Source organism: Drosophila kikkawai, chromosome 2R, assembly GCF_030179895.1.
Source record: "Drosophila kikkawai strain 14028-0561.14 chromosome 2R, DkikHiC1v2, whole genome shotgun sequence".
In the NCBI taxonomy this organism is placed as follows: Eukaryota; Metazoa; Arthropoda; class Insecta; order Diptera; family Drosophilidae; genus Drosophila; species Drosophila kikkawai.
In genome coordinates, this window is record NC_091729.1 from 23,613,492 (window position 1) to 23,632,963 (window position 19,472).

Consider the following 19,472-nt stretch of genomic DNA (forward strand, 5'->3'; position numbering starts at 1 on the left):
ATATGAGTTTTATTCGAATATCGAGGGATACAGTAGGATTCAGCCAAGTATCCGAGGTCTCGGATTGTGATTCAAGCACTTGTACGTATAGCTATAGCTCTGTATCCTCAGTACGTTCTTCTCATCGGTGATGGCGATTCCCTGACTCGAGTGACTAAAGCAATTGCACTTGTTGCTGTTGATGTTGATCCTGTTTTTGGTTTTCATTTGTAGGTTTTTCCTACTTTTGCTCAAAGAGTTTCAGAGTCTCAGAGCCTCAGTTTTTCTTCAGTAGATGTCTCGGTGGTAACTGCGGAAGAGGATTGAAGGGAAAAGGTCATTAGCCAGTGATCTTAATTAATTATCAAACCACAGCTATATTATGTAGCTTCCCCACTTCCCACAGCAACAACTCGTTTTCGGCCACTCAAATCTTCGTTTACCCCTTCAACTTCAATTAGCATTCAAATGCCAGTCAAAATATTCAGTTTTCTGCTTTCTTTTATTTTTATTTTGTCTGTGGATATATATCGAGCAATGCCAAAAATATAAAAGCAAACATCAAGAGCACAAAGCAAAACGCAGCAAAAAATTGGTAAATAAACAAGGCAAGGAAATGGAATTGGAAACGGGTTTCTACTCCCTCTTCCTGGGGCAAGGTGAGAGTGAAATCAAAATAAAAACGACTAAGAAATAATATTAATAATGAATTGATAAATATGAAACCAAAATTAATATCAAGTGCAAACAGCAGATTTTTTTGCATGCAGACGCAAAGTGACAAACAAATAGCCATGGCAACCGACAGCAAGCCACAAAGGAGGCTACAAAAAACGGGCTAAAAGGGGTACAAAAACAAACCGAAAAAAACAAACTGAGATGTCGCTGGATAGATATATAGAGTTACAAGGGGGGGGAGGGTGCCTCTTCCCCCCCGAATAATCTTTTGCGGTTTTTGGCCCCACATCGAGGCAATCGAGACATCGAGTCATCAAAGCGAATTACTCGCACTCAGACTCGGATTCGAACGTGACTCTGACATGGAATAACAAACAAATAAAAAATAAAAAAAATTATATATGTAAAAAACAATTTAAACAGCATATTGCTGTTGTGCCTTTTGTAACTTAAGCAACTTGGCGCGCACTCAAATAACACAAACAGCGTTACAACAATGTTTCCTTCTCTATTAATAATTTTTCATTATTGACAACGTCATGAGCAAACCAAACGCTTCAGCGATTCCTCAAAGTCGCAGAAGCTCAGCTCAGCTCGGTCTGGATCGGTTGACAGATGTGGGTATATAATTTATACTATATATGTATGTATTTACTACTCGGATATTTGTCAACAAGACCCATGTGCCAGGGTTTATCTAATAGATTAGCGAAAATATTGAATCAAACTTCGGCCTAGTCCAGTCTATTCCAGTGCACTCCAGACAGAAGATGCAGAGAGGGAAAAAACTAGACTATAAGTGAAATAAAATAAAATAAAATTAATCTCTAACTTTAAAATGAAGAAACTGTATTGAATAATATCCCAAATGGTGACTTTAAAGATGGTTTGAAGAAGCTTGACTAATATAATTAAGTAAATATATATTTTTCAGATTTTATTACATTTTGTAGATACTATCTTTCAGATACTATCTCTTAGATACCAAAATCTCAATAAAACAATACCAAATCAAGAAAAAATCTATCTTATAAATAGTTTTCTCTCCATGTACCATCTCAAAACCCCGCTTGAGTGTCTTGTTTATCGCTGTCGCCGTACAAGCGTATTTAATTTATCCAACTCACACCACTCGAATTGTGAATTATACTATGGATGCTTGGATGCTGCTGCTGTTTTTGCTGTAAACGAACTCTGGCGCTCAGTGACATTGAACGGCTGTGTGCTGTTGTTGGGGCGTTGACGAGACGCTGTTGCTGCCGCCGCCATGCGTATGAGCGTTATTATCACGTATACGCATGGTAAACATGGTAAACGTGGTAAACACGCTCCTCCTCCTCCGCCAGCTGCTCTCCTCAGCAACAACAGCGGGCGGAGTCTTCATGACTGACCAACACTCGTTCTGTTTGTGTTGAAAATTAAATTCCAAATTGCAGCTACTGCAAGGATTCGTAGCATTGGAATTAATTAGTTTTGCCAATGTGCAAAAACAGAACAAAAGCAGAAGCATAGCTCATAGTCAAAACAAAAACTTGTTAAATATTCAGAAAAGTTTAAGCTTCCGTTTGGGAAATTATTTTGCCAGGTATGAAAATTATTTAAAGGGAAAAGAGAGGCTTTTTAAGAGAGGAATATTATAGGAACTAAAAAGAAAAAAGAAGACTGTTGATTCCGTGAAAAAGTTTATGTACTTTTAGCTTTTTAAAAAGGGTTTTAAAATATTAAAAAGCCAGAATTATAAAGTATATTATTTGTTTAAACAAGAACACCTTTTTGTTCTAAAATAATTTCTAAAAATTCATTAAAACAAAGTTAAAAGTATATATTATAGAAGTATCTGTATTTAATCTGCTTGATTTCATTATATATTCCTAGCTTTGCAAATTTTCTAAGAAATAAAGCATAAAATTATCGCTTTACAAATTAAATTTCCTGCTCTAGTTCCATCCATTTAATTGAATTTATAAAAGACCAGAGAAGTTTCGTCATCAGGCCTGGGACAGTCCATTCAATCTCGTTTTGAACAATTCACAGCTGGAAATTAAAACTGCATCAAACGAACTGAAAACGAACTGAAATTCCCTGACGACGTCATGGCGAGCCTTTGTGCGCCTTTGTTTTTCGTTTCGTTTCGACAAAGGTTACTTTTTTTTTTTTTTTTGAGTTCTTAACCGTCATCCCAGAGTCGCACCTACCCGGCATTGTGTAAAGCTTTAATTAAGTTCCTGATTTAATAATCATTCATAACCAGAAACATAAGAGCTCCGTTTGTTTCCTGCTATCAGATATCCAGAATAATTGAAATCCTGATTAAATCTTGCATGGCTCGAGGTATTTTGCAGATAAATATTGAATTACAGAAATTAATTAAGGTTTGTCTACGTAACAACAAGTATGTATGGGATTTTCCAGTCATTTATAATTAGTTTCCTTTTCCAAATCTATAGATTGGGGGGGGCTTCTATGTGCCTTGGTGACCATGTGTAATCAGGACTGCTGCCAGAATAGGTCGCCAATAGCCAAGCTTCTGGCTGCCCGACGACTCCTGAAGCTTGAGGAAGAAGACAAGAAGAAGCCAAAGCTGGTGATACCTACGCCTCAGAGTCTGTTCTTTAACTATGACATGGTGGAGGTCATGGCCAAGTACATTATCGAAGTCAGCCACATTCGTCCCAAGTATGGTTTGATTAGCGGCAAATTCCTTGGCTCCATGATATCTCTGGTTGAGCATGCAGTCATCATTCCCCATGCAGACATACCCAACTTCCCAGTTTCTGAAGATGCAAATGGCTTCTTCGTGGTGGGCTTTGTGATGGGTGCACCCATTATGGCAATGTCCAATAGGTGCCTATTCTATGAGGGCCAAAGCCTGGCCCTTTGTGCCCTGCCCGTTCAGGTGATGCGACTTTGTGGGGTGAAGACCATCATGCTGTCCTGCATGGCCGCCTCGGTGAATCCCCACTACAACGTGGGTGACATCATGTTGATCAAGGACCACATCAACCTAATGGGCATGATGGACCACACGGCTATGGAGGGTCCCAAAGATCCCCGCTTTGGCAGGCAACACTTAAGGATGGTCGAGGCCTACGATGAGGAGCTCCTAAAAAAGAGCTTTGAGATTGGCGAGGAGCTGGGCATTGAGGAGTTCTTGAAGCCTGGCATCTTTGTCGGCATTGGAGGTCCTCTTTATGCCACCTTGGCGGAGGAGAAAATTCTGCGATCGCTCGGAGCGGATGCATCGGGCATGTCCTTGATACCGGAGGTCATAGCCGCCCATCAAGGTGGCCTAAGGATCTTTGCCTTTGTTATAATCACGGTGCCGGCCAATGGCAAACCGGAAAAGAAGGATTCGGATGTAGATGTGGGGATAACAAGGCCGAAGCAACAAGGCCTGGAGGTGCCGTGGCCGAGAGTTAAGGCTTGCTCTGATTTGATCAGTCACCTCCTGTACTATATGCACAATGATCGTTCGATTTGAGTTCCAAATATAGATCATGCCTGGCTTTTTTCTTCACGTTTCGTTTTGGTTTTGTTTTGCGTGTTTTATTTTGTATTTTATTTTGTGTTTTGTGTTGAGTGCTGCCAACACGGAAATAGCGACAGGTGCAGCTGTTGCCGCAAATATCGTAGGAAAGAGGAAAGAGTTTTTCACCCAGAGAGAGAGAGAGAAAGAGAGAGAGTTTGGTAGGAGAAGGAGGTGTGAGGTGTGAGGTTGCAAGTGTGCCTGGTGTCAAGCTGTCTAATGGACGACGTCTGCCCAAATGGCCACCCATAAAACAGCAGCAAAGTGCTGGTATTAGAGCACACGGGGCGTATACGTAATGTATACTATAATGTATCTAGATTTAAGAATATTTGGGCATCATCTGTAAGATACATTTTATGGCAATTAGCAAGGAATGAAACTCAAACTACTTTGTAGCCGAGGCGTGGGTGTTAATACATAATAAATACTTGACTTAAATTAATAATAATATTATTTTAACTATTAAAATGTGCATTTTATTTCTAGCAGATGTATTCTATACATTTCTGGCACATAAACTTAGGTTTAAGAACTTAATTTATATAATTTATTTAGTTATCGTTTTAAATATTGCATATTCCTAGGAAAACTCCTACTTTTTCCTGGTTTCAGCCTCATTTTTCTCGACAAAACTGATAGTTGAAGTCCCCTTCTTAGCTAGTTGGGCACAGCTTATCATTATTTTGTAAGGGCAATTATAAAACTTGCTGTCTGTAGCTTACTTTTCTTCTTTGTTCGTCATTGTTGCTAATTTTATTATTTGCCATTGTTGCGGTTGCAGTAGCGCGCACGGGGCGGGCGATGACGAGCAAGCGAACGAACGTTTATTGACGCTGATTGCTCAGATATAAGTGCATATATATTATATATATATATATTTTTTTTTTTTAGAGGCAACTGGGGAGGAGCTGTGGGGCGTGGCGATAGCCACGAGCTGTTTGTTGTTTGCCTCGCGATTTTACGTATTTTACGTTTGCTATTTTGCTGTGCGATCAAGCGGCTAGAAAGAGAGATTTCCCTAGTGATTTCCACCGATATCCCCCGGATTTGCGGGATTTGTGTGGCATTACGCTAATGAGTTATTTGCCGGTCGGTTCATTGACCCGATGATGCATGTGTTTATTGAAACGGCGTTGGAAAACAGCAGCAGCAGCAGCCACGCAACAACGCAGCAGCTCGAAAATTGCAACAAGTTCTGACTGCGATATATAGCTGTATCTGTATCTGTATCTGTTTCTATTCTGTGGGCCAGTTCAGTGCACTGGCTTTGCAATTTAATTTTAAATATCAAAAGCATTCGGGGCATTTGTGCGTGAATATCAACGTGCCAAACGAAGGCAGTGCCAAAACAGCAGCTGATTCGCAAATGCATATTTGCGTAAATGCACAGATGCACAGCGGCAGCAATACTAAGATACAAATACAGATGCAGATACAGATACAGTATCTATATCTAGGCAGTGCAGTGCATAGTTTTGGCATTTCAATTGACGCTGCAACATCTGCCCGTTGTTTTTTTTGGCAATTGATTCGTCAACAGAGGGATCAGATATGCGGCTGATGCAATTTAAATGGCAACCAGATGCCGGCCATTCAGCGAGAAATGCGTCCAATGCCCAATCAACGGCCACAACCGCAAATTAAAGCTAATTTTACAGCAATGAGATGGGTGCAGGTAAATTATTCGAAAATCGAAACACACACACACACACAGTCCTGCCTGATAAAAAATGCCCATGTAAACCTCTCTATAATTACTTATTTAAGCCACCTGGTTTAATTATGTTGTGGCAACATGAAAATTGTATAAATCAGAATAAAAAGTTAAGTCAATTTACACCGTTTGGTGGGATTACAATTTTTGCATTAATTAGTGGACAACAAAATGATTATTTCAGTCATTTACATCAGAATATTATTTTACAGCCAGCTTTTCTTTAAATATAAATTACACAATTATTTTATTGTTGCTAGGTGGGCTCCCTTTAACTGTAGCGTAATCTTTGTGTCACCATAAACATTATTAAAAGATTAGATTTGTTTTATATATATTTATTAACCAGACTTAGATTGTTGCAATCAATTTTTATAGACTTTCTGGTCCAAGTAATGTTAATAAATTATTAAATCTAAAGAGAGAGCTTAGAGTCTTTTTATCTTCTAGGATAGTTTCTTTATAAAAGATTTAAAAATTAATATAAATAAAGAAAAGTCTAGCAGACAAACCCTTTAATTATATTTCATACTTTGTCGAAAGGTTCCGTTTTGGGTTAGATAACCGTTAACTGTAGAACAAACTAAACTTAATAGTATACCCATTGGTATATGGAAATTACACGGTCTGTCTGTGTTTGTGTCTGTGTGACTACTTGTAATAAAGAAAAGCAGAAAATTGCACAAAATAAACGGCAAACTGACTTAGACAGACTTGTTGCACTGCAGTTGCTTTTGTTGATGTTGCTGCTGCTAGTTGCCGCTACTGAAAGTTCATTAACCCCATTTTGCGCCCATAGAAGTGACTACAAATTAAACAGCAATAGTTGGTAAAAATTAGTACTGCCAAGCTAAGAATATGGCAACTATTCAAGATTTATAATAATTTTTACAGTGTCTCTATTGATGCAGTTTATTGTTTTATAATTAATTAATGATGCACTTTTGCGGAGTGATGTTCCTTCTTTTGTGTACTTATTTATATGTACGTTATGACAAAAACAAAAGGACGATTTTAGGAGAAGGATTTTAAAACCGTTTCTGTTGCATGTCCCCGAGGAAAGCCGCTTAAAATTGATTGCAGCTCTGAATGAAAGCAAACACAGACTCACACACACACACACATTTCAATTGCCCTCTCTTCAAGCGGTTCAAGTGATTTCCCATCACACACGGACACACACACACTCCGACACAACGATCTTAATGCGCCCCGGCAACAGCAACAGTTTTGTGTTCGGACTGCAGCGTGTGTGAGTATCGCGGAATAAATATACACATGTGTGTGTGAAAGCGTCGACATGGCAACCGTTTATCATAATTGGCATTAACTGCCAGCCAGCCATTCCTCAATTATATTCGGCCCGAAGCATTACGTATACGCCGTGATGGTACGAAAAAACAAACAAGCTGAAATCTACTTCCGAGCATGGGGTTTTAACTTACAATTTCAACGTTTTTCCCTCCCTTTTTATATATTTTTTTCTTTTGCATGCAAGCCGTTGTAATTTCATCGGATTTCATTAAGCCAACATAAATACCTTCTTATGCTTAATACATGAAATATATGCAATTGCAAGCATTCAATTCCGATTGCTTTAATGAAGGGCACACAGACTTGAGTATTATATTAATTATCAGTCACTGATAACGAGCTGAGAAACTGGTCGTACGATTACTCAAATTTAAGATGCCAAGCGAAAACGAAACAGAAATACAAAGACGAAATAGACAAGAACAAATCGGGGGAATAATGAAAATGGCAAACAAACGGCGGCTACAAAGAGAATAAATGCTTTCAGCATTAACACACAAAAAAAAAAATAATAAGACCCAAAAAAATACCCAAAAACTGCTGACAAGAAAGAGGGGGGGCCCACAAAGAGAGGGGACGAAACGCTCACAAAACATGCTGCCTGCTGCTGCTTAATTTAGATTCCCGTGCGGTAGGTCAAGTGCCAATTTCCTCAACTCGAAATTGTGTGGCAAAAGCAAATCAAATGCTGTAAGAATTGAATGCGAAACCCCTTGACCGACCTGTCGTTCTGTCTTTCGTTCTTTCCATTTCATTTCAGATTTTATTTTTCCTCTTTTCTTTTACCCAAAATTTTGTATGTGTGTGTTTCTTTTTCGCCCCGCGGCGTTTCGACTCCGAAAAACCTGTTGCTGAACATGACAGCCCCAGTCAATCCGATTTGCAGACGCAGGCCCTTCTGTCGTACTTGGGCTTATCCTTGGCAAGGACTGAAAAATCAAACCACAAAAACTTTACTTACAACATCTGTGGGAGATTTTTGCGAGAGGGAGATGGGGCAACAGGTCGAGGCTCAGAAGTAATGCCAAAAAATAGAAACGGAATCGGAAAGTAAGCTATGGAATCAAATGTGAAAGTTCTGTACAGGAAGAAATGAAAGGATACTCTTTTAAATATACTTTTCTGTGTTGTAAATAAATATTCTGATTAAGAGTAACATGTTTGTATTTTATAAAATGCATTTCGATAAGCAAAAATGTATTTATTATAAGGATTTTTTTGGCAATGCTATATTTTCTCCAAGTGCTTAATTTTTTCCCCACATTTCCTTTTTTTTTTTTTTTGTACTCCTGGTCAAGCTGTGTGCAGCATTTCCCTTTTGACCCTAAAGCCTCTTATTGGCCATCCTCACTCTGTGAATCCATTTGCATTCGAATATTGGGGTTTCCTCGCCATGGGGAGCCAGGAAAAGCTTTTGACAACGGCCAGGATATATAACCACTGAAACATTACCCATATGTGGAGAGAAGAGACGATGGATTTAAAATAAATTTTGCATTTGGGAAATATTTTGTTAGGTGCAAAGGGAACAGTTTGTGTTTGCAGTGAAAGAAAATAGTACAAGATTATTTTCAATTTTAAATTTACCAATAATATTAAAATAAACATTTTAAATAACAACAAAATATTTTTATAAAGAATCCTATGTACGACCCGAAGGACATCCTAACAACCTTCAACAGATGTTAATATTTTGTATTTATCAGGATTGAATACTCACCCTTTTGGTCTTCGGACTAAAACAGCTCTCTGCATTTATTTAAAAGCGTAATTGTAATCTCTTTTAATATCGGTTCATTTGGTTGAAGCGAGATGGCGATAGAGAGCACACACACACCGTTACTTTTCCTTTTTGTGTTTGTCTTTCGAATCGCGCTGATATAGCGAGTTCTTTCTTCACTCTCCCTTACACTCTTTTCCTGATAACACACACACACACACAAACACTGTCGTGGGATACGGTAACTAATTGCAGTCTGTAATAAAGCACGAACAACAACTTTAAAGTAAAAATTGTGTTTTTATATTTGTTTTTGTTGTGATCGGAAAGCATAGGAGAAGAGCGCACTCGAAAGAGCATTTTCGAAATAACGGAAACTGAACGGATGTTCGGGATATGTTGCGCGGGTGTGAAGTGACACGGGTTTTTGCTTGATTTCATAAAAATTATTCTTAGTCACGCTTTTGATTTACGCTCTTCTCCCACTCCCTCCCCCACCATTCATTATTCAAATAGTCCGAAAAGTTTTGAAAAAAATCGATTGCATTTGGCGCGAAAAACGAAAAAGTATAGAAAAAGCGAGACAACACAGCGCTAACACAGCAAGCGGCGATAACAATAATAGTTTATATTTAAATTTGAGCAGCCAGCATCGTTTAATTTGTTTACGCGGCGGCTCGAGTTCGTTGTTATTCGTCTATGAGGCCAATCTAATTTATGCTCTTGCCCCGTTGTTGTTGTTGTTGCTTCGCTTTTTTTTTTTGGTTTTTTTCTGTGTTTACTGTGTTATTCGGATTGGGTTGCTTTTTGGTTTTTTTCTGTGTTTTGTTTCTTTTTGCCAGTTGCTTTTGCCCGGCACACTGAACAAGAAATTTCTGTAGTAATTTTCCATGCAATAACAATGATTTTTGCTTTTTTTTTCGGCTATTTTTTTGGCGCTCTTTTTAGTGTTATTTTGTTTTTTTGGTTTTTGGCGCTATCTTTGACTGCATTTGTTGTTAACTTAAAGCCGAACAAGTTACCACAACGAATCGAAGAGAACGAGAACGGAGAAAACGTAAGCGAAACCGAAAACGAAACGAAAAGAACTAAAAAGTTTAACGAAATAAAAACGGTTATCCGATGTTTTCGGAGTTTTCTGATTTCCCGCGATCTTCTGCTGCCAGAAAGAGTGGGTGCCAGTGGAGAGGGGGGCGGCGGCTGTTTATTATCGTGTGCGTGCGTTCGTGCGCTTTCGCTCTGGCGCGCGCCTGATAGCCGAAGAACCGAAAGCGGCCAGCGACAAACTTTAACTAAAGCGGCAATGGCAACCGAAATCTACTGGTGGGGCTGCTGCTGCTGGCGCTGCTGCTTCCCAGCTGTATCGCAGCAGCAGCAGCAGCCGAGGAGCACTCGGCACACGAACACACTTGCAGTAAGCTCATTACGAGCCAGACAGAGAGGGAGCACGAGTGGGGGAGGGAATGGTTGAGAGAAAGAAAGAGAGAGCAAGCAGGCTCGGCAGCAACAGGCAGCAGCAGGCACAGTTACAGCTGGCGTGAGAGGGGGCAGGGTAGGCGCATAAGAAACGAAAGCTTCGAGTGTTTGTTGCCGCTGATTTTGTTGTTGTTGCCACTACTTTGTTGGTGTCGCCCTGCATTCAATATGCCCTGCCCCATTACCGAAGAGCATAACGGGTTCCTTTAGCAAATTACACAAAAAACAAAATAGGAAAAAATCACTCATACGAGGTGTTGTCACTTTTGGGCGCCTTGATGTATGCTACAAACTTTTTATTGTGGTATAATTTTATTTATAATTTTTATTGTGAGTAAAAATTAGAAATACTTTTCTTATGATTACAATGTAAATCGAATATATATAATATATAATCAAAAAATAAATATTTAATTGCATACTTCTTAGCGTTTTTAAAATTGATTATACGTCTTGTGGTACCTTTCAAAGATTAATTTATATATAAATATCTATCTTTATTTACTATTTTTTGCTTACTTGTTGTACTATATTATCAATGAAAATTTCTAAATATTTAATAAAACCAAAACTCAAATCAAAATACACTTTCGTACATCCTGGATATCTACTGTACCATTACAGGGTATTGCATATGTCTTATATGCCCTACAAAAATGTTGTTTTTCTGTGTTTGCCCTCTCTTTTATTCATATTTTTTTTTTTTTTTTATTTTGTGTCCAGCGTATGTGAGCAGCACATGTAAAAGACAAAAACAACAACGAACGATTTGACAACGAAGCGACAACAACGACGCTTCATATGATTGAACTCTTAAATGACTGAGGCCTATAAAAGCGGTCTGCGTTTGTGTGCCTTTGGCTGTGTGTGTATGCTTGTTGATGCGAGAGTAGATGCAAATGTGTACCGACACGCCGCGCCGTCCTCTGTTCAATTTTCAACACTTTTTGGTCTCCCTCGCACTTCTATTTCTCCACCTCCTTCCACCGCACCACCCACTCCTTTTGGAGGCGTTGGGGCCTAACAAAGAGTCAATAGACATCGTCTCTCAAAGTGCAAAACGGAGCGTTAAGGCCCACAGTAAGAATTCTGTAATTTGAGCTAATATCTCTGCCAAGGTTTTCTGTATTTTATAATTTTGAATAATTTATATTCTATATTCTAGAGAAATATTAAAAGGTAAAGAAAAGACAAACGGGATAATTCAATGTTTGAAGAAATTAGTTTTATTCATGTTAATTTAGTTTAGAAAATGTAGTTATTACAAATTTTGAATAAGTGTTTCATTAATGTTTAATGCCATTCATATTAAAAAATACTTTCGTTACTCTCCTTAAAATTACCATAGTGATTTCACAGACACCTTTCTATTTAATTTAATAGTCTATATAAATATTTTAAAGGCATACAAATATTTTATGAATGAAAAATCGACAAATTCAAGGGATCTGTAATTTCTTCCCTCTTAATACATATCTTAATCGATTTACACAATCTCCACTGTACCTCAAGCTCGACAAACAGAAGATTTCATAGAGGAATGGCCCCGGCTTTGTTTACTCTACCAGAGACATTTTCCGGCCCACAGCACTCTCTCCCTCAATCGCTCCTAGAGCACCCAAGTATCATGCACATTGCAATAAGCGGCGGCGATAAATAAAATGCCCGTCCCCATTTTTATGGCTAAATCGTGAGACAATAAAATGCAAAGGCTGTGAATACGAATGGGAAATGAAATTAATAAGCAGCCAGCCGCCGCCCCGAGTGCAAAGTACTGTTCGCAACTATTATAGGCCGAATGCTGTGAGATTTGCATTGAACTACAATAACTACAATAAAAACAATGAAAAGCAAGCTTATCAGCAATGGGAGCAGCAGCAGCAGCGACGGCCTGATAACAGCACCGATACAGAGTTACTGCTGTGTGCGTGCCCGCCTGCCTGCTGATTATTATTATTATTGATTAATAAACAATTTTCTCACTCACACTACGAAATAAGGTACATATTCATACATACAATAGCTAAAAGCTAGAGGCTGTTGGGACCTAGGAAAGGCGACCGATAAGGAATGACCGATTTAGTTTCACAGTTCAGAGAGCGATAACTAACAACTGCCGGACTCGGACTCGATTGACCCACAAACTTGAGACGACAAACATGAAAAGGCATATGTTTCACACTATAGAATATATTTCACAAAAAAAAAAAAACTGATAACTTGAATGACTTTGCCAAATTCTAAAATACATTAAGATTCAAATCTATTAGTCAGTTATCGCAAAACTTTTTATATGAAAGTTTAATTCATTTGTACAAGAATAAATTAAATAATAACCATGAAAGTGTGATTCATAAAACTAAAGAATAAAAGCCACAAATTAAGTATCTTTCAATGGTTTGCTATAATTATTTAAATGAAAATATTTATTGAATTAAAGTGCTCTCAAGCTTAAAATATTTCCATGCATTTACAATTTCTGAGGAAATTCCTTACATTCTTCAGACAAACATTCTTCACTTAAATATATGAGCTTAAAAAGATATATATTTATTTTAAATATACAATTTAAACATATTTAAATGAATGTAACTAATAAAATATATACAATGGTAGCATAAATTAAATTAAAAAAAAAAACAGTATGTTAATTAATATCCTTATTAGATTTTTTCTTTTGTTTCTGCACTGTAAGTGTAAATTAAATCAACTGCTAGTACATACTTTCCTAACCGTGCGGCCCACAAACTATCAAATAACCAATTAGGAAAATTATTCATGTTTAGAGGCAACAAATGATGATAATTCAAAATACAATAGAGCTTGAAAAGCAATCCTTGTTTCATTGTCCGTTGCCTGAATAGCCTTTTTTTCAGCTGTTTACTGCTGTAAGGCCTTGGGGTGAATTAAAACAAAACATAACATAGTACTAGTAATTAATTAGTTGCATTTCAGTGAATAGAAGGCATTGATTAGTCGTGTTTTATTTGAAAGTCTAATAAAATATATAAGCTAAGATTCCATTCCCTTTAAAATCCCCAAAACTATGCATATTCCAAAAAATCCCTTTTTAAATAGCTACTCTTTTAGCCCTTGGATAGAATCTAAACATATCATATGTACCTGATGTAATTAGCTGCATTCCAGTGAATTGAATGCTCCCCTATTTGTGCCAAATCCCCGCGAGGCTAAAAGAGCCAGCTAGTATGTAGAAGGTGGTAATGCGCAACAGGCAAGAAACCAATCAGCCCGCGGCCAATTTGCGAGCCAGATTAACGGCCATCGATGATGGCTAACAACGTTTGCGGACAGGTACATGTGGGGCGGGGTATTGTGGTTGGAGGGCGGTTCGCCTGAGTGGGCGCTCTGGCGGTTTAACGCATCGCTGAGATGTATTTGCTAAGGGCAAACCATCGTGTAACACGAGCCCAGGTGAAGGGGTCGCCGTTACCGTCCGGTGAGCTCATGCATGCAAACGCCAATGCCACCCTCCGTTTATCCGGTTACAACTGAAGCCACGACCGCTTTTAACCCCACTTTGCATTGCCCCCACTCCTGCCAGGATATCCATTCAAGGCAATTAAATGCCAACCTACGGATGTAAATGTTTCCCTGATTTTCCCATCCCTGTTGCTTGTTTTTTCTCTCTCTCTCTCTCGTCCTTGTCGCGATTCATTAATTGTGTCCACTGCAACGTGTTTGCACAACAAAAAAGTTTCAACCATGGCATGTCGTGTGTGTGTGATGCTCCTGCCTCTGATCCTTTCCCGCCCACTTACCTGTGCAGCCGAGGTGAGGGGCTGAAAGGCACACCAATTATCTGAACAGGGCGGAGCTGAAAGAAACAAAACGATTCACAGGTATTTAGCCTGCGGGCCAGGACAACTTTTCCTCTGCAATTCGAATTCAATAAACTATTTTTCATTTCCCTGTCGAATACCAAATACCAAAATTCTGGTGACAGTAACTTTATCAGGCTGCAGATGGATATTTCATATACATTTTTTATTTGATAAAAATTTTTGGGCTTGTGTCTATTAGATACTTTTTAATCTGCGCAGAAAGTCGTATTCTTTTATTTTTTAAATATATTTTTAAGCTGCTTTTAGTTTCAATGCGGACAAAAGGTATTCCAAATCGTAGTTTTGTTATTTTTAAAACACAATATTTGGGAGCTTTTTAATAGAAATGCAGCTCAAAAAGAAACTATAAGCTTAATTTGCAAAAAAAAACAGGACTAAAAAACACCTTTAACTCAAATTTAGTGATATTTCGAGCTGAATAACAAAATCTTACAAATTTCAAGTTATATATAAATATTACACTTTGTGAATAATTATTATTAATTGTTATTATTAGTCTTTCAACAGAATCTATTCTGAAAATTTGTTTTAAATAAAAACCGGAAGTGGTGGCGCCACTCCAATGACCCTTACGTGTTCGTTTTTTGTACTTTTAGGCTATAAGCTACATCGCCAATCGATAGCATTTTCAATTACCTTCAATTCAAACGCCTATCGATAGTTGGCGCAACAGCTGATTGTTCGCGTGGATTTTATTTGCATTTAATTTCGGTTTAATTACGCCGGTTATAACACAAAAATGGCACCGCCAAAGGCTAATAGCCACCGGGCGGCGGTGCGTCGCAAGAAATCCGTTGGCTTCCTGCAATCCATGCAGGACAAGTACCTGAATGTGCGGTTTTTCAAGTACCTGCTGCTGGAGCCGGCCGCCGTTCCCTTGGTTGCCATATTTATCCTGCTGGCGGAGACGGTTATTAATCTGGTGGTGATCCAGCGTGTGCCCTATACGGAGATCGACTGGGTGGCCTATATGCAGGAGTGTGAGGGTTTCCTTAACGGCACCACCAACTATGCGCTGCTCCGGGGTAAGTTTTTGTGCCGGTTCTATTTTTGGATGCTATCGGGTGACCCAAATAAAGGGGTTCCCTATATATTCCTGCACCTGTTGGGATTTATCTTTAGGTAGATGCCTTTACAGGCTTAAAATAATCGTTGTTGTTTTATAAATTAAAGAATTTAAGATGCAATTCAATTTTGTTAACATTTTAAGAACATTTCAAACGCTTTTCCATTTGTTTTCTTGCCTCGAACGACGGTCAATTTTGGTATTTATTCACATTTCCATCTTTCGAACTTCCAACTCGTATTTGGAATACATCAATCACTCGGTCGGTTCTCGCCCCGAACTTAGATTAAGCCCTAGCAACAATAACGTGCGTAACTTAGACATTAAAAAACAGAATCAATAGGCCACCAAGTTGAGGGGGTAACTGGGGGTTAGTTGAACATGGACTTGATTTTGTTTAAGAAGCCTCCGCCTCCGCTGTCGCCTTGTCCGGATCCACTGGCTTCTTTCGCTTTGGCTTCCTCTTGGCCCGGCTGCTGCTGTTGCTGGTCTTTGCCTTTTGCTGTTGCTTTTGAGTCTGAGCTGGAGCCTGATCCTGCTCCTGATCCTTCTCCTTTTCCTCCGGAACTGGCTGCTCCTGCTTCACTCGCACCTGCGCTGCAAAGATAGTTTAAGGGGGGAGAAAAAGAAAAAAATACATTTATTTAAAACACTTTTATTCGCACATAAAACGCACGTTTGTATATATTTGTGAACTAGAAAGTCAAGCACCAAGGAACATTTAGAGATTGCATTGGTAGCTCGGGAGTTATTTACGTTGCTTTCTTACTGCCATCATTGCGCCGCGCAATTCCGTGTATCTGTCCCGGTGTGTCCTCCTCGAGCTCAGCGTACGCCTCAATCAATGCCCGCCGCTTCTCGTCCAGTTTCCTGCTGTCCGGCACCGCAATCTTGATGTGAACATAGTGATCTCCATGGCCGTGGGCATTCACCCGCTTCAGTCCCTTGCCTCGCATCATTATCTTGTGATGGGAAGACGTGCCCGGCTCCACATTGATCCACTGATCCTCGTAGACACCTTGAACGCGCACTGTGCCTCCTAGCACCGATTGGGCCAGGGAGATGGCAACATCCGTATGTACATCGGCTCCATCGCGCCGGAAATAGTCACTCGTCTGGACGCGGAAGGTGACGAAGAGCTCCTTGCTGCCCACCTGCATGCGCACCGTCTGGCCGTTCTCGATGCCAGCGGGCACTGGAACAGTGACCTTCCTACGCTGCACGGTGCGACCCTTGCCCTCGCATTCGCTGCACGGATACTTGATGTGCTGGCGGGTACCCTGGCAGTAGCGGCAGGTGGAGCGCATGACGAAGGGGCCCGTGGAGATGGTCTCGTAGCCAGTGCCGTTGCAGTACTGGCAGCGACCTGGCTTCGTGCCAGGCTCGCACTTGGAGCCGGCGCACTTTGGGCACTGATCCACCACATTGACATTGACGTCCTTGTTCACTCCCCGCGCCGCCTGGGCAAAGGTCAGGTCCATCACCATCTCCTGGGCCTGGCCAAAGCCAAACTTTGAGTCTGCAAAGTCGTCGAAGCTGTTCGATCGGAAGTTGCCCTCGCCGAAGATCTTGCGGAAGAGCTCCTCGGGATCGATGCTCGAGCGGAATTGCCAGCTCTGCGAGAAGCCCTCGGGACCGGCGCCGCCGGGGAATCCGCCTCCAGGGAATCCGCCGCCCTGCCGACCCATATTCTCCGCCGTCTGGCCATAGGTGTCGTACTCGCGTCGCTTTTGGTCGTCGCTAAGCACCTCGTAGGCCTCGGAGACCTCCTGGAACTTGCGACCGGCGTCCGGATCTTCCTTGTTCGTGTCCGGATGGTATTTCTTGGCCAGCTGGTAGTAGGCCTTCTTGATGTCCTTCCCGTTGGCGTTCTTGGCCACGCCCAGCGTCTGGTAATAGTCCTTGGCCAGCGCTTGCCGCGAAGTGTGGAAGCTGCGAACGAGGTTGTGCTCCTGTGCCTGTGCCTGCCTTTGGGGCAGCAGCGGCGGCGGCCGCCAGGCGGTGGATATGCTCCGGTAGGCTGGCGCGACGGAGGAGCACGCGGTGGCGGCCAGTGCCGACGGCAGTTGCCGAAACACGAATAAATTTTTACACGAAATCATCTTATTTCACAAATGTATCAGTTTTTCAGCTAACATGCCGTAATAGCCTCCATGCTGCCCTACGAGTGTTCTCTCTCGCTCGCACACTAGAGCTTCTCGAAACATCGATGTCACTATCGATATCGATATCGATGAGGTTTTTTAAAAAGGCGATAAGACGCCGGGTAAAATAACGAAGGTGGTCGAGTTTTGTGTAAAATTAACCACTTTTGAAAAATATGTTTTTGAAATATTATTTTTAAACGCAATATTTACCGTTAAAGGGTATTTTAATTTTAGTCAAAAGCTGAGAAAACATTGAAGAAGTCATATTCGATCATATAAATCATGTATATTCTTGATCAGCATCAACAGCCGAGTTGATCTAGCTATGTTTGGAAGTTAAAAAAATTTTACTAAATTTTTTTTAATTTAATAAGGGGTTACATCGTTAAAATTTTAAATAAATAAATTTATACTACAAATATTGTGTTAATTTTGTAGCTTCCAACTAATTGGTAATCCCTGCTTTCAGGTGACACTGGACCTCTGGTTTATCCCGCTGCCTTCGTATACATATACACGGCCCTGTATTACCTCACCTCCCATGGAGCCAATGTCCGGCTGGCGCAGTACATCTTCGCCGGAATCTACCTCCTGCAGCTGGCTCTGGTGCTGCGTCTCTACGCCAAGAGCCGAAAGGTTCCTCCATATGTGCTGGTCCTGAGCGCCTTCACCTCGTACCGCATCCACTCGATCTACGTGCTGCGACTCTTTAATGATCCCGTGGCCGTAGTGTTGTTCTACGCCTCCCTCAATCTTTTCATGGATCGACGGTGGACCTTTGGCAGCGTCTTCTTTAGCCTGGCGGTGGGCGTGAAGATGAACATATTGCTGTATGCTCCTGCTCTCTTTCTGTTTTATTTGGCCAATTTGGGACTGTTGAAGACGCTCCTCCAATTGGTCATCTGCGGAGGCATACAGCTCCTCCTTGGCGCTCCCTTCCTGCTTACCCACCCAGTGGAGTATCTGCGAGGTAGCTTCGATTTGGGACGCATTTTCGAGCACAAGTGGACGGTGAACTATAGGTTTTTGACCAGAGAACTCTTCGAGAATCGTAACTTTCACCTGTCGCTGTTGGGGCTGCATTTAGTACTCCTGCTGGTATTTGCCAAGCCAACCTGGACCTTCTTCCAGAGCTATGTGCGCCTGCGCCGCGTTGAAGATCAACTACAGCCACAAATAGCGAATAAAAATCGTGAGGTGAAGACCCAAAAGAGGCTGAAGAAGACCGATAAGAACAAGGATCAGGAGAAGCTCACCAATGAGCAGCAGGCCTTCCTGAAGTCCTTCGAGAAGACCCTTCAGAAATCAGCTGGGGCTAAGGCTTCGCCTGCAGCTCCTGCCTCCCAGTCGGAACCGGAACGCTATGGCATTCACTTTGATCGTTGCACTCAGCTGGCCCTGCTGCCCTTCTTCCTGAGCAACCTGGTGGGCGTGGCCTGCGCCCGATCTCTGCACTATCAGTTCTATGTTTGGTACTTCCATTCGCTGCCCTACTTGGCCTGGTCCACGCCCTACTCTTTGGGTGTGCGCTGCCTCATCCTCGGGTTCATTGAGTATTGCTGGAACACCTATCCGAGCACGAACTTCTCTAGTGCTGCCCTGCACATCAGCCATATCCTGTTGATTGGTGGCGTGGCCAAACAACTCTTCCAGACCATGCGACTGAATAGCGCAATTAAGAAGGATCAGCAGCAGCAGAAAAAGGTCCAATAGGTGGTCCTTAGAGGAATCCTTAACCACGAGTGCCAGTGAAAAATGTTTTGATTATGCCAAAAAAAAAAAAAAAAGAAAATAATAAATAACTTAAATTGCTATAAACAAAAGTAGCTTATTATTATCATAAATCAAGTTGGCAGTCCAAATTTATCGATATATCGATGATTTTTTCACTAAACTTTTAAAATTTGGCAGACGGGAAATCCCCCTTAAAATGAGCACAATCTAAATCAAGTATTTTCTAGTCGACAACCTTAATTTTTAAATTTT

The 19,472-nt window shown here is 40.8% G+C and overlaps 4 protein-coding genes across 10 annotated transcripts; 2 read left to right on the forward strand and 2 right to left on the reverse strand.

Annotated features, from left to right (window-relative positions):
* Nucleotides 1–39: 39 nt before the first annotated feature.
* LOC121502889 (uncharacterized) lies at nucleotides 40–10,233 on the reverse strand. Of its 4 annotated transcripts, none has more exons than XM_041776931.2 (3): nucleotides 9,957–10,233; nucleotides 8,935–8,963; nucleotides 40–289 (listed from the first exon to the last, which is right to left on the reverse strand). In XM_041776931.2, the coding sequence occupies exon 3, from the start codon at nucleotides 205–207 to the stop codon at nucleotides 40–42; it is 168 nt and encodes a 55-aa protein (XP_041632865.1). In that variant the 5' UTR covers nucleotides 208–289; nucleotides 8,935–8,963; nucleotides 9,957–10,233. The 4 variants fall into 4 exon arrangements, with proteins under 4 accessions (XP_041632865.1, XP_041632863.1, XP_041632862.1 ...); XM_041776929.2 differs by having other exon boundaries at nucleotides 8,935–9,190; nucleotides 9,957–10,231; XM_041776928.2 differs by having other exon boundaries at nucleotides 8,935–9,213; nucleotides 9,957–10,231.
* On the forward strand, nucleotides 3,075–4,172 carry LOC108076428 (purine nucleoside phosphorylase). Its single transcript, XM_017169282.3, has one exon. It carries the CDS (start codon nucleotides 3,137–3,139, stop codon nucleotides 4,136–4,138), a length of 1,002 nt encoding a protein of 333 aa, XP_017024771.1. The 5' UTR covers nucleotides 3,075–3,136; the 3' UTR covers nucleotides 4,139–4,172.
* Nucleotides 10,234–14,934: 4,701 nt separating the features above from the next.
* Nucleotides 14,935–19,429, forward strand: Alg3 (Alg3, alpha-1,3- mannosyltransferase). Its single transcript, XM_017169175.3, has 2 exons — nucleotides 14,935–15,298; nucleotides 17,956–19,429. Exons 1-2 carry the CDS (start codon nucleotides 15,013–15,015, stop codon nucleotides 19,197–19,199), a joined length of 1,530 nt encoding a protein of 509 aa, XP_017024664.1. The 5' UTR covers nucleotides 14,935–15,012; the 3' UTR covers nucleotides 19,200–19,429.
* Nucleotides 15,505–17,546, reverse strand: LOC108076369 (protein tumorous imaginal discs, mitochondrial). 4 transcript variants are annotated; one of them, XM_017169172.3, is made up of 2 exons: nucleotides 16,109–17,546; nucleotides 15,505–15,931 (listed from the first exon to the last, which is right to left on the reverse strand). In XM_017169172.3, exons 1-2 carry the CDS (start codon nucleotides 17,439–17,441, stop codon nucleotides 15,711–15,713), a joined length of 1,554 nt encoding a protein of 517 aa, XP_017024661.1. In that variant the 5' UTR covers nucleotides 17,442–17,546; the 3' UTR covers nucleotides 15,505–15,710. The 4 variants fall into 4 exon arrangements, with proteins under 4 accessions (XP_017024661.1, XP_017024662.1, XP_017024660.1 ...); XM_017169173.3 differs by having other exon boundaries at nucleotides 15,505–15,936; XM_017169171.3 differs by having other exon boundaries at nucleotides 15,505–15,936; nucleotides 16,096–17,546.
* Nucleotides 19,430–19,472: the final 43 nt, after the last annotated feature.

Bases quoted from the DNA above. Each gene is read 5' to 3' on its own strand.
- LOC121502889 (XM_041776931.2), bottom strand. From the start codon at position 207: ATGAAAACCAAAAACAGGATCAACATCAACAGCAACAAGTGCAATTGC.
- Alg3 (XM_017169175.3), top strand. From the start codon at position 15,013: ATGGCACCGCCAAAGGCTAATAGCCACCGGGCGGCGGTGCGTCGCAAG. The intron at 15,299-17,955 runs GTAAGTTTTTGT...CCCTGCTTTCAG, and splicing joins CAACTATGCGCTGCTCCGGG to GTGACACTGGACCTCTGGTT.
- LOC108076428 (XM_017169282.3), top strand. From the start codon at position 3,137: ATGTGTAATCAGGACTGCTGCCAGAATAGGTCGCCAATAGCCAAGCTT.
- LOC108076369 (XM_017169171.3), bottom strand. From the start codon at position 17,441: ATGATTTCGTGTAAAAATTTATTCGTGTTTCGGCAACTGCCGTCGGCA. The intron at 15,937-16,095 runs GTAAATAACTCC...CTATCTTTGCAG, and splicing joins GATGGCAGTAAGAAAGCAAC to CGCAGGTGCGAGTGAAGCAG.